Source organism: Pteropus alecto, unplaced genomic scaffold, assembly GCF_000325575.1.
Source record: "Pteropus alecto unplaced genomic scaffold, ASM32557v1 scaffold607, whole genome shotgun sequence".
Taxonomy (NCBI): Eukaryota; Metazoa; Chordata; class Mammalia; order Chiroptera; family Pteropodidae; genus Pteropus; species Pteropus alecto.
The window spans coordinates 19,247-32,626 of record NW_006440644.1 but is presented as its reverse complement, the minus strand read 5'-3'; the positions used below and the strand labels follow the sequence as shown (position 1 = coordinate 32,626).

At 38.1% G+C, this 13,380-nt stretch overlaps 1 protein-coding gene across 3 annotated transcripts in view; it reads right to left on the bottom strand.

The window, feature by feature from the left end:
* The window catches only part of UGGT1 (UDP-glucose glycoprotein glucosyltransferase 1), a 117,809-nt gene extending 104,691 nt beyond the window's left edge, over window positions 1-13,118 (bottom strand). The window contains exons 1-3 of one of the 3 annotated variants that reach the window (XM_025050896.1): window positions 12,878-13,118; window positions 7,773-7,908; window positions 1,025-1,107 (exon numbers count right to left, since the gene is read on the bottom strand). In XM_025050896.1, the coding sequence (XP_024906664.1) occupies window positions 1,025-1,107; window positions 7,773-7,894 (205 nt within the window). In that variant the 5' untranslated portion in view covers window positions 7,895-7,908; window positions 12,878-13,118. Of the gene's footprint in view, window positions 1-1,024; window positions 1,108-7,772; window positions 7,909-12,870 lie in introns of all 3 variants that reach the window. The other 2 variants (XM_006917733.3, XM_025050897.1) reach the window with 2 other exon arrangements.
* Between the last annotated feature and the right edge of the window lie 262 nt (window positions 13,119-13,380).

The following is a 13,380-nucleotide window of genomic DNA, read 5'->3' as shown; positions in this document are numbered from 1 at the left end:
TAATGGTAAATATCTTTGGATGGTGGGACTAAAACAGCATTTCATATAAAATGTTTAATATACTTTTATGATCACTTCCAAGAATTCATATTCTCCTAATTCTATCTAACCAAGAACATATTATCATTTATACTGAAGAAATTCATTTCAAATGTCAGAGTTCAAATTCATTACAAATCAACTTTAATAAATTTGTTTTACAAAATCATAAACTAAAAGAAAAATAATTTTTTTGATAACTCAAACAATTCTAGTTGATTCTATATAACTAAAATTTACAGATGCTTGTTCAAAACCTTTATGTACTTATATTACAAAAAAAAGTTCAGGCTTAACTTTCTAAATATATATTATTTTAATAAAAATCAAAGTTAAAAATCAATTCAGTTCAATATTAACAGTAGTCACATAATTTTCACACATTTCCTCGTCAATAAGGACTTATGCCCGTCAACCTAATATGAAAGTTTTAGGTGCTCATATATCAGCATCTTTGACAGTAATGTTTATACTCTACATAGCTTAAATTGAATTAGAAAATATTTATGAAAGCACATCATAAACTGTAAACATTGACAAAATATACATTGTAATTAATTGTGGGTGGCTGGCAAGCATAATGGAAAACATTTTGGATGGCACTAACTTAATGATAACAAACTTAATAGGTAATAGATCAGTTACATAATCAGTTCATTAAAAAAAGAGTGATTCAATTCTGATGGTTATTAACTTAGTACTAAATGATTTTAAATGAATTCGACTCCTACAAAATATGCACACACTTTTGATAAAAGAACACACAAAAGGAAAAAACAAAGGAGAAAAATGCTAAAAGTAGTACTTACAATCTCAAAAAAAATTATTAGTCTATGTTGGCTCTGCTGGCTATCGCCACAACTCTAGACATTCAGATAAAAATGTTTCCCATTGACTACCATGCCACAATTTCATTGAAAGAGACCCTTTTTTTCCAGTATTTTCCCAGACACCAAAGTCAAAAAAGCATTTGCTTCAATTTTACCGTGATAATCTGATGATCCAATATTTCGACTGGTTTCTACAAAATTCCAAAACTTCTCTTGACTATCTTCTGCCAAAAACTCACTGGGAGAAAAGGGGAAAATATCAGAAATAAAACAACTTAATAAAAATCTAATATAAGCTCTATAAGAGAATAAAACTGGTTTTTAAGTTTCTAAATGTTCATAGTTTGACTCTTAATTTATAACATAACAACGCAAATATGCATGATATATTTTTTAATGATAAGCAAGTCTTACTAGCTTATTAGTTATTAATAACTAATTAGCTTAGTAGCTTATTGAGTATTCCTTAAAATACACAGAATAATAAAAATGTAACAACAGAGAAGTCCCAATATAAAGAAGGCTTATAAAACCCCATTTGTGAAACTGCCATCAGTAGTAGAAGCAGAATTAGAAATTGATAATTCTAGCACTAGTTCTTCTCACTTATTTCTGAAAGACCTTATAAAGAACAAAAAATATTTGGCTAAGCATCTCCCAAGGAAAACATGAATCCTAAAAAATTTTCTAGGAGACTAAAGGCAACATGTTGTAAGATGATCAAGTTTTAATTTAACATTAACAGTGACCTAATAAAATCAGGTCTTAATGCCATCTTAGTTTTTTTCTTGAATTTACACTACTGACCTAAAATAGTGGCTATACTAAATTTCTCTTCATTCAAGAGTCATTTATCCCTAAAAGAAAATGCATATCCTAACTGAATGATTCACATAAACTGGTTCTCTTCTCCTCCCAGCCATACTACTAATGTAGTGGTGATTTTTCACTGTCTTTAAGTGAACTACAGACCTGGATCTCAGCTTATCTAGCCAAAGGAAGACTTTCCCATTACTGATCAACAGTGAAGTATACAACTCTCACTCTACTCCATAGCTAGACACAGAAATATGAGGAAAATAAGGAACATTTCTTTTTTTAAAAAAATGCCTACAGCACCTGGTATTCCAAGGTGGTCTCCCATCCAAGGAACATTTCTTGGTAATGCATAGCTTCTCTAAAAATACATTTCTGAAAACACCCGTTATCATAATGTATTAAATTATTTGGAGCCTCTTTGAGTGTAGTATTTTTCTAGGCTTTCTAGAAAAACAGACTTCATCCCAACCTTATAATATAGTCTAAGAAGGCAGGTTTTGAAGCAGATAGTAATATGCAAATTGTAATATGCAAATAAACACTAAATTCACAAATTAAAGCTTCATTCATACCACTGCATAAGTAAGTCTTATAATGTCTAAATTTCAAAGTCTTATGAAAATTACTAGATCCACTGAATTAATCCAGGGACTGTAAGAACATAAGATACTATTCAAAAGAACACTGACATTTCTTTACAGTACACTCAACTTTGTCTGCTTTTTGATATCAATTGTTTTTTAGCTTCTTATACCTATTCCATTGAGTAAAAAAAAAAAAAAAAAAAAACTATAGTTTTACAGCTCAAACTATATAATCTCTGGAGTTTGTTTTAAAATATTCCAGCGGAGGAAAATAGGAAAGTGATAGTGGTTATGGTTATTGGACTTGAGTTGATCATTGTAAAAATGGGGTGACAGGTACAGGGAAAGAACATCGTATCATTCCCTCCACTTAAAAATATTTTGAAATGTCACTAATAAAAGTTTTTAATCTTTGGCAAAAGAAAAAAAAAGCTCGAAACAACCTGAATGTCCATCAGACAGCATAACTCTGGTAGTAAACTTGTTTTCTTACATTTCCAAAGTTCTCATAAGAGATCAGAACTGGTCTCCCCTCTATACAGAACTAGAAGCGAAAAAGAAATGAGTCTACTATGTGACAAACACTATGCTCGGCATAGTCACCCATATCCCCAAAACTTCATAGCAACCCTGAGTTATAACCAGTTTTAGAATAAAGAAACAGCAATGCAGAAAGGTTAACTTGCTTAAAGTCACAGAGTTAATAAATGAAAAATCTGGAATATAAACTCCAATTTATTTGATTTATAGCTCTATCATGCTGCATTCTTGGGCCATTATAATATTCAGCACTCAATAAATAATTACCAGTTTTGTTTTTAATAACAGTACTTTATTTACACAACATTTGTTAGCAACTATAGCTGTTAAAAATATATCCATAGTTTTACTTCACTTAAATATATATCGCTTTAGAGAGGCGGAAAAAATGGCATACATGATAGAGGCTTTGTTCATCCCTCCTGTGACCACATCAAAGTTGTGACAGAAACATGGAGCAAAGAGCAAGCAGAGCCACCTGAGGTCTAGATGTACAGAAGCCCTACAACTACAAAGAGAAATAATCATCTTGCAACGGTTGGAGGTAGGAAGGGGCGAAGATGCGAGGCTGCTCGCTCTCTAGCAGCTGAGGGGGACAGAGGCCAGACGTCTGTCTGCCTGTGTGTGTGTATGTGTCCGTCTGTCTCTCTCTCTATATTTAATTTTAGGCGAGGCAACCCTTGGTTGACCTCACAGATTGCAAGAACCTTGTCAGCTTACAATCCCTTATTTTTTATCTTTTACGCCTACAGCATCTGGTCTTTCTGGGTGGTCTCCGATCCAAGTATTAACCAGGTCCGACCCTGCTTAGCTTCCAAGCAGACATTTCTTAAAGGGGTCACATCTGCAAGGGGACTTTCAAGGTGACAGACCTGCTCACTCTGAGCACCAGTGCTGGTTCGGCTGTGTGGAGGGCACGAGGGGACTTACAGGGAAACACTGAGTTGTAGGAGCAAGGGCTGGGGATGAGGCTCTCTCCGGGCAGAAGTGCCAGCGGTATCCACTGTTCCTCTGTTGAGCCCTCCTCCCTCCCAGTGTGTGGAGGCAGCGCCACCATAGCCCTGAGGTCATCAAACAAGATAACAGAGGTCACTCCGCCCAGAGGATTCCCTGAAACCCCACCTCCCCCAACTCTCAGCCCCATACAAGCCACATCCAGGTGTTTCCTCAAAGAGTCTAATGCTTCTTTTTGAGCCAACTCCAAGACTCACACTGGTGGCAGCTGACCTCGGTTTCTGGCGAGGCCTCTTGAAGCAACTATAAGCACAGCATCTGCGGATTGTTTGCTGAATCTTAACAGGTGGCCCTGCAGGGGCACAGGTTGGGGCTAAACTTGGCCTGCAGGTGAAACTCTCTCAGGACTGTGCTGTTGGACACCTACTCACAAAGCCGTGCTAATAAGACCGGGAGACTTAGGAGCTTTGCTTAGTACATAGAAACAGACACAGAAAGGCAGCCAAAATAGGACAACAAAGAAGCTGAAACCACACGAGAGAACAAAACAGAGAACCAGGAATAATGGAGTCTAGCAATCTAACAGATGCGGAGTTCAAAACACTAGTTATAAAGATGCTCGATCTACATTTAGGGGAAGTGAAGATGAACTCAGTAAAACTCTAACAAAGAGATTTAAAAAAAAACCATAAAAATGGAAATTATAAAAGAGAACCAGTTGGAAATGAAGAACACATTATTTGAGATGAAGAGTATATTAAAGGGAATGAACAATCTACGGCCATGCTACCCTGAACAAGCCCGATCTTATCTTGGAAGCTAAGTAGGGTCGGGCCTGGTTAGTACTTGGATGTGAGACCACCTAGGAAGACCAAGTGCTGTAGGCGTAAAAAAATAAAAAAATAAGGGATTGTAAGCTGACAAGGTTCTTGCAATCTGTGAGGTCAACCAAGGGTTGCCTCACCTAAAAAAAAAAAAAAGGAATCAACAGAGTGGATGAAGAAGAGGATTGAACCACTAATATAGAGGATGGGGAAGCCAAGGACACTCAATCAGGATGGCAAGACTTTAATAATAATTTAAGGAGCCTATGGGACACAATTAAAGGTAAAAATATCCATGTCATAGGGGTACCAGAAGGAAAACAAGAAGTTGAAGAGCTACTTAAAGAAATAATGATGAGAAACTTCCCTCACCTGGTGAAGGAATTAGACATACCACCCCAAGAAGCTCAGGGAATCCCAAGAAAGATGAACCCAAAGAGGCCCACACAAAGACATATCATAATTAAAATGCCAAAGGTTAATAAATACAAAGGGAGAATCTTAAAAGCAGCAAGAGAAAAGCAGTTAGTTACCTACAAGGGAGCATCCATAAAACTGGCAGCTGATTTCTAAAGAGAAACTATGCAGGACAGAAGGACTTGGCACAAAATATTCGACGTGATGAAAGTCAAGGATCTACAACTAAGAATACTTTAACCAGCAAAGCCATCATTTAAGTCAAAGAACAAATAAAGAGCTTCCCAGACAAAAGTAAGCTAAAGGAATTTATCAACACCAAGTCAGTATTATAGGAAATGTTGGAGGGACTTCCTTAAGAAGAAAAAACATGTATCAAAAACAGGAATAAAAAATGGTAATAACCACATTCCTATCATCAAGTACTTCAAATGGAAAAGAACTAAGTGCTCCAACCAAAAGACAGAGTGGTTGAATGGATAAGAAAACAAGACCCCTACATATGCCGCCTACCAGAGTCTCACTTCAGATTAAAAGACACACACTGAAAGAAAGGGGATGGAAAAAGATATTGCCTTGATGAACCTCGAGGGTACTATGCTAAATAAGTCAGATAGAGAAAGGTGAATATTGCACGCTTTCATGTACATGTGGAACCTAAAGAACAAAATAAACAACGCACACACACACACACACACACACACACACACACACACATCGCTTCATGGATAACTCCAAAGCTACAACTTCATTAGCGTCAGGCCCAATCTTAAATAGCTTCAGTCCCTAAAGTCTAGGTGCAAGGAAAGGAAAAGGTATGTTGTAGCTGCATGCCTCAATGTTAGGAGAGTCTGTCCCTTCACCTTCACCCACATGAACAGTGCTCCAACCCACCATTAATGCTTGCCATGAACCTAGGAGGAAAGAATGATGATCTCAGCTAGCTCTAGAGGTGAATATGTAGTGGTTTCAAGAAAGCACAGTTCATTTTTGAGTTGCCTATATGTCCAGTTTATCTTGGCAAAACATCTGCAAATCGCTACAGAAGAGGACTAAAAAGAGTGAACCAAAATCGCAAATGGCCAGGATATCATGTAAAGGGGAGATGTCTGTGATGGGCAAGTTGGTGAAGTATCCTTCACAGACATCAAATAAACTAAAAAAAATTGACAAATTAAGGCTGACAATTGTAGTGTACTTTTTCAAAAGTCCATAGTTATATTCGTAAGAATCTTCTAAGACAATGTACAAAAACCAAGAAATTAGTGTGAGAGTAATGGAATGTAACTCTGTTAAGAATGTTAAGCAGAATATCATAAAACATTTATTAGAGTTAACTGTTCCAAAATATTTAGAACATGACAGTAAATCTCAATGACCTATATTTACATCAGACAAATCATCAAAAATATTAGCAAAAAAAAAAAAAAGGAAAAGAAAGGAAAGGGAAAAAAACAAGTTATTAGAGTTCTGGCTCAGGCAGACTAGGATCTCAAGACCTTCAGTCACTTCATTTTTACACCTATCCTACATCTAATAAAGTCCTAACATTCGATGAGCTCACTCTATTTATCAAATTAGTTATTGCAACATCACTATAAAGTACATGCAGTGGTTGTTATTATTATTATTATTAGTGTGTGTGTGTGTGTGTGTGTGTGTGTGTGTGTATTTTGCCATTTTATTGCTGAGAAAAGGGAGACACAGAGAAGCGACAGAAGAAAGTCTGTGGGGCTCCTCCACAAGTCAAGATCAGCTCCTAAGTGGCTCACTTGCCCACTTGTCCTTTCATTTTCCTTAGGAGATGCAACTATTGATATATACAAGCAACATAACAAAACTCTTCATTCACATTTTTCTAGGGATTAAGGAGAAAATGTTAGAAGATGAAACTCTACACTGAAGACCACAAAGTTAACTGAAGTAAGGCAACAGTTCAAATTTCTAGCACTATCAAATTCTGAGACTTACCAAGCACTTGCCATTCAACCTCCCTAATTTAAGCTTTAGAAAGATTCTCTGCAAGTTCTAGCTATAAATTATTAGTTTCATCTAAAAACATTAAAAAACTGACTAAAAGACAGGTATTTGGTTATATTTACATTATAAATATAATAAGTACACGTGGAATACAAAATTTCCCCAAAAAAATCATTGATTATATTGTATTTTATTGATTTTAAGACACTCTAGATTTTAAGACTTATCATTGTTTTAAGAAACATTAAGAATGAAAGATGTTACCAATTCTAATTGTAAGATAATTTAATTAGAACACATTCTGATTTTTTAGAGATGTTAAAATGTAGAACATGAACATCTTAGAACAGATGAAAATCTGGCCATTTCCACAGTTTTCCCCTGTACTCTCTTATCTTGGGGTCTTCTTCCAAGTTCTCAGGAGGAACATGCGCTCTTTACCCCACCTTGCCAAGCTCTCTTCTCTTCCTTTTAAATAAATAGAAAATTTCCTTTAAGTACAACTTCTTTTCCCTTATTACCACATTTATACTTTTCCTGGAAGGTAGCATAATAATTTAACCAATCAGTATATCTGTCTAAAGAAGTCCCTAAGTATCACTATGAATCAATACAGTCCTATCCTACTAATAGATTCTGTGTACAACAGCAAAGTGCAGGCTGAAAGAGGCTCATACTAAATGCATTTAATGATGATAATCTCCATTCCTAAAAAGCTCCTGAATATTCACTAGTAAAGCCTACATTCTTGCTCAAACGTGTGAAAGGAAAAACTGTCTTCTTACCTTGCTTCTAACAACAATGGAGTAGAAAACCATTTTGTTGTAAGAGAAGTTGTAATGGCTTTTGAATCTGCCTTTACTGAGGAAAACAGCCACAGTCCAGTGAATACAATCAGAAGTCCCATTTTACAGCAAACCCCTAAAAAAGGAAAAGAAAGTTTTGCTACAAAAAAATGTTTAAACATGTATCTTAATACTTAGAGATACCAAATAACATATTATAGAAATAGAAATGCTTCCGAAATATAACAGTACCTAACATCTAGATAGTTCAACACATTTGCTGAGTGACGGACACATAACTAAAGGTATACAGTTCATTACATACAGTCTTTCCTACAAAGGCTCCAGTTCATTTCCTGGGCATCTATAATATACGGAGGTATAAGAGTCAGTTGGTGGCACAGCTGGTTGTATACAACCATACTTTATGAAGCAGCAGAGTAAATAAAACTGAGACAGATGAAAACATAAATGGTAAGTGTTGCATATTGAATTGTGTCCCCCAAAAAGATGTTGAAGTCCTTACCCCCAGGACCTCAGAATATGAACTTGTTTGGAAATAGGGTCTTTACAGAGGTAGTCAACTTAAAATAAGGTCATGAGGGTGGGCTCCAATCCAATATGACTGGTGTTAAAAAAAAAAGGGGGGGGGGGGGGATTTGAGCACAGAGTCAGGAAGGCACAGAGGGAAGACTATATGAAAAGACAGAATGCCAGGCAAAGATGGAGGCAGACATTAGAATTATATTGCAAGCCAAGGAATGCCTGGTGCTACCAGAAGCTAGAAGAGGTCAGGAAAGATCCTCTCCTACAGACTTCAATGTGAACATAGTCCTGTGACACTTTCACTTAGAACTTCTAGCCTCTTAAATTGTAAGACAATGTAAACTGTTGTTCTAAGCTACCTGGTTTGTGGTACTTTGTTTTGGGAGCCCTATAAATATGATGGGTCTAGAAAGTAAACTCAAAGATGGGTTCTGGAATGAGGAAATGTTAAGAACTCAGTGGGTATCATCTACAAAATAAAGATGCTGGGGTCACTGGTAAATTGGCAGGGTCACAGAATGCAGGCCTCCTGAACTCTCAGCAGCAGCCTCACCAAGCACACTGAGGTCCTCCGTGTACATATCATATCAGAAAAACGTGTCCAGCTTCAGACTTCTTTGATTTTTCATCCCAGAAGTCTGTCTACCAGAACCAGAACCCTAATCAGATATCCCTCTGGGCTATATAAAAGTCAACCTCCTAGTTCCACCTATTTGAATGGGAATCCACAGGGGATGTGAATATGTGGGAAACGCTAAACCAAACTCGTGCTTCTTAACATTAACAACCAGACAGGCTCACCCCAATTCCTCAATACTGGAGATAAAATCTATTGTTGGAGGAGACAGTCCAAATTGTGAAGAACCAGTCAGTATTTTCTTTTTATAAAAAGCATTATCATTTATGCCAACATCCTGTTCACGTAACACACAGTATCTCTAAAGGACAATGATCAAAAGCAAAATATATTACACCAAATAGAAAAGTTGCTTTTAGATGAGTTTTAAGCTCAAGCTCTGCCAGCTTCTTTGGAAACAAAAAAATTAATATGAACATCCCATTTATAAATAAGTATTTTTAAAAATCAACAGTTGTAAAGACCAGAGCTAACCAAACTAGACTTTTGACAATGAAATCTGCTAGCAGTAATTCCTGACTTAGGGATCATGGGTGGGAGATTGCTGGGAGGTGGACGGGTGCACAGTGGATGATGTAGCTCCCTTTTGGAATCTAGCAGAAATTATTGACATGTCCTAGATGTGCCAGCCAGAACCTAAACTTTTACATACAATTTCAGACCACCCAAGAACTCTCTTAGAACCATTTATAGATGCCCTCCCTTATAGGTCCATGGACTACACTCTGAGAAACCTTCCTGCATAATAGAATAAACAGTTGTCAAAAAGAGAAAACCTCTTAGAGTTGACCTGTGATCAATTCCTGAGTTTGCTACTTACCAGCAGTGTAACCATGTTACCTAATAACTTCTCTGGCCATTAGTCTCTAGACTCTAAAATAGGAATAACAGTATCTGCCATACCTGGCCACTATGAAAATGAAAAGGCAACGTGAAAATACCAACTACTATACCAAAATTAACTTCTAGCAAAATGTATCATAAGGGAAAGAAACTAAAATCTATCTTCTAAGCTATAGATTAATACATCATCGCTATTACATGGCCTCAAAATTTTGCCTTGGAAACCTACCCTCTATGGCTAGGAAAATAAAATAAAATTTAAAAAATCCTCCCCAAAGTCAATAAGTTTCTAAACTGGAGAGACTATATGAACTATACTGAAGCAGTATTACACTATGGTTACATTTATGATTTTTCCTGAAGAGCCCTAGATGCGTAATCTTCCAAAAGTGGGGATTCTGGGTGATAAAACTGGGTACTACCGCACAGTGGAATTACAGGGAACTGAGTGACGACAGGCCCCTGAGGAAACATTAGCATTCAGTGAGCAATTACTCTGGGCAGATCACTGTGTCAGGTGCTTTGTATACAACTGTTACCCAGCCCTTCCACACCAAAAACTGCAATTCCTTAAGGGTGGGTGGCAGACAGGTCTCCTTTGTTCACCACAGCAAACAGCAGTACCAGTCAGTCGATACTCCATGAATATGCTGCATAATGGATGAAACGCTATTATTCCCGTTTAAAAATAAGAAAATGGAAGCTCAAAGAGGCTGAGTAACTTCACTGACTAATCTGTAGCAATGCTTGGAGCCCACATCTGCCTGCTTTTAAAAATTCTACAATATCATACTACCTCCCTTGATTCCCTGGCTTTACGAGGGGTAAGAATTCAAACTGTGCAAAGCCAGATTAAACAAAGAGCTTTCTTGTGAGAACTAAGGCAAGTCTAAAGATTTTCTAGGGAACAGAATCTTTGGGACACAGGTGACTGAGAGAAGAAAAATTTCAACACAAAACCAAGAGGTGCAGGTCTGAAGTTGGAACCAAAGCAAACCATCCAACTACCCTGAAAAAATCCATAATTAAGCTAGCCTTGAACACTGAGTGTGAGCTAAAGAGTAGAGGGTTTTGTCTGTCATCGTCACATACCTAGCTTAATGCCTGGAACACAGGAGGTTCTCAAAATAAACAAATAGAAGCTTCATTCATTAAGGGATAAGTGAAAGAAAAAGGAAAGAAAGGAGTGTGGCACTAAGAGCAATAAGAGCAAAGAGACTACAAAAAGCCTACAACTTAAGAAGGCTAAAATGAAAACTATACACTGTGACTCACCAGAGATACTCTTCCACGTTTTTGTTTGTTTGTTTGTTTGTTTGTTTTAAGAACAACAGACAGAGTTCTTGGGGCATGGTATAGCACCTTCAGAGATGAGCTTTACATTAAAGAAGAGCTTTCCCACCCTGACCTCACTTCCTTGATTCCACAGGTATTACCAGGGGAAAAGGCTATCCAGAGAAGCAAAAGTAAGAACATCACTGAAGTGGCCTTTCGTTTGCAGATGCCTTCATTTTACAAGATCCCTTATCACTCTGACCCTAGTGGTCTTTAAATGTTGCTTATACAGATGAATAGTTGGAGAAATAATAGCTGTCAGAATCTGCAATGTGGCATTTGAATGATCATAGACATAATGCTTACGCATGATGAAAAAATAAAAAACACTCCTTCAAAATTTCTAAGCCCAAATGTTATCATCTGGTAAGATCTAGTCTGTGGCCCATTTTCCATAGTTTAAATTAAAGAGCCTATCTCTTGCTCATTAATCTACAGTAAAACGTTGAAAATATTAAAAAAATTATAATATGGAAAATGCTTTACACTTTTTGGAAAACAAAAGAGGCATAAAATTCTAAATCATCACCAATTTTTCTTCTTCCATTTGTAAACTGAAGATAACAGCAAACAAACTCTTAAAAAACAACTTGCACCAGTTTATAGAAAACCATTTGAGTTTCAACATATAGAATAATAGTGAGGAAAAATATTAGGAAGTACCCTTCTTGTGAAATAAATTTACTACTCAAATAATTAAACTTAACATACATTTATACCTTTCACAAAACTATTTGCTGTGAACCACATAAATCAAACATTTTCATGTTTGATACATCAAAGAACAAAGTAATCAAAGAACATACATCAAACATGAAAATGATCGCAGGGCACTGCAGAAAAAAATCTAAGACAATTTTCTCTACAGTTCAATTTATTCCCCTCAAGTTAATTGTGTATTGTAAAGGTGCCATGCTACTGTACAAAGCAATGTTCATTTCCTTTAATAAAAATGAGTTTCAGCTAAGTTTATCAACAAGCCAAAGAGAAAGACAACATAACTTTGTTGTGTTCTTAAATAGCTACTTAAAGTGTATTCAAACCCAAGCTAAAATTGGCTGGCAAGTGCATGATGAATGTTTCCAAAATAGTTAATGAAGCACGGTAAGGCATAAGACCCTAGAACTTCAAATGAACAAAATATGCTAGTTCTCAAACCTGGCAAGAAATGCAAAACAATCTAGAGATTCTGTCAAAGGAACGAGAACAGTTCACATTCATAACTTATTTGCGATGTAGACAAATATTATTTGGCAGGTCCCATACTAAAAGTGAAACCGGATCGTCCAATTTCCAGACAACAGACCCTCTTAAATGAAAAACGGCAGCCAATATGCACTAACCGAACTCATTTTAGGGAAAACAGAAATCTATAAAAAGATCAAGTCGTTCTCCAGAGTCCTGCAAATTGCTGGTTCTCAACCTACTTAAGGTCAGGCTTAGTCTAAATTCATGTTAGGGCACTTGGTCACATGGGTCTCAAAGCTCTTCAATAAAGGCTCAGAATAAAGGCTGGAGAGCTCGCGGCCAACCTCGCAGAAACGATACTTTGCACAGAAGACCAATGAGAGACAACACTGACCACTCGCAAAAGGGCTGGGGCACAGGAGGGGAAATTGAGCCGGGAAAATTGCGCCAAGGAATAAGCGGAAGCTCAGGTAATCAGGGTACAGGGTCGCCTCGCGCCCCGGACCCTCTTCCCATCCACGAGACCACCCCACGCCACCCCAGGGGTACCTGTCACCTGCCGTGCAGCGCGACACGCGCGCGGCTTGCGTCCCCGTTCCTGCCCAAGCCGGGGCCACGCAGGGTCCGCGACGGCGCTTGCGACAACGCAGGGAGGGGGTTGGGGGCGGGAGGCCGGCGACGGTGGAGGCTGCGCCAGTGAGCGGCCGACACGCGCCTTCCCACAGCTCAGTTCACAAGCCGGCCTCGCGGAGCAATAGCCCAGCTGCTAACCGCCCTTTACTTCCGCTTCCCATTGGCAAGGCCGGAGGACTTCCGACCACCGAGTCTCGGCCGAGGCAGCCCAGAGCGCCACGGCAAGGGCGGCGCCATCTTACATCCGAGGGTGCTCCGCCTTTCCGCTTCCTCCTGCCGGTTCCGCGTGAGGGGGCGGTGGGGAGGTCTGTGCTGCAGGTGGGAAAGTGCGTGCGGGACGGACAACAGAGACCGGACGCTTTACCAAATGGTGAAGCCAAACAGAGGTTTCACCCTTCTTTCTGATTTGGTCCCTGGGGCGTTTCA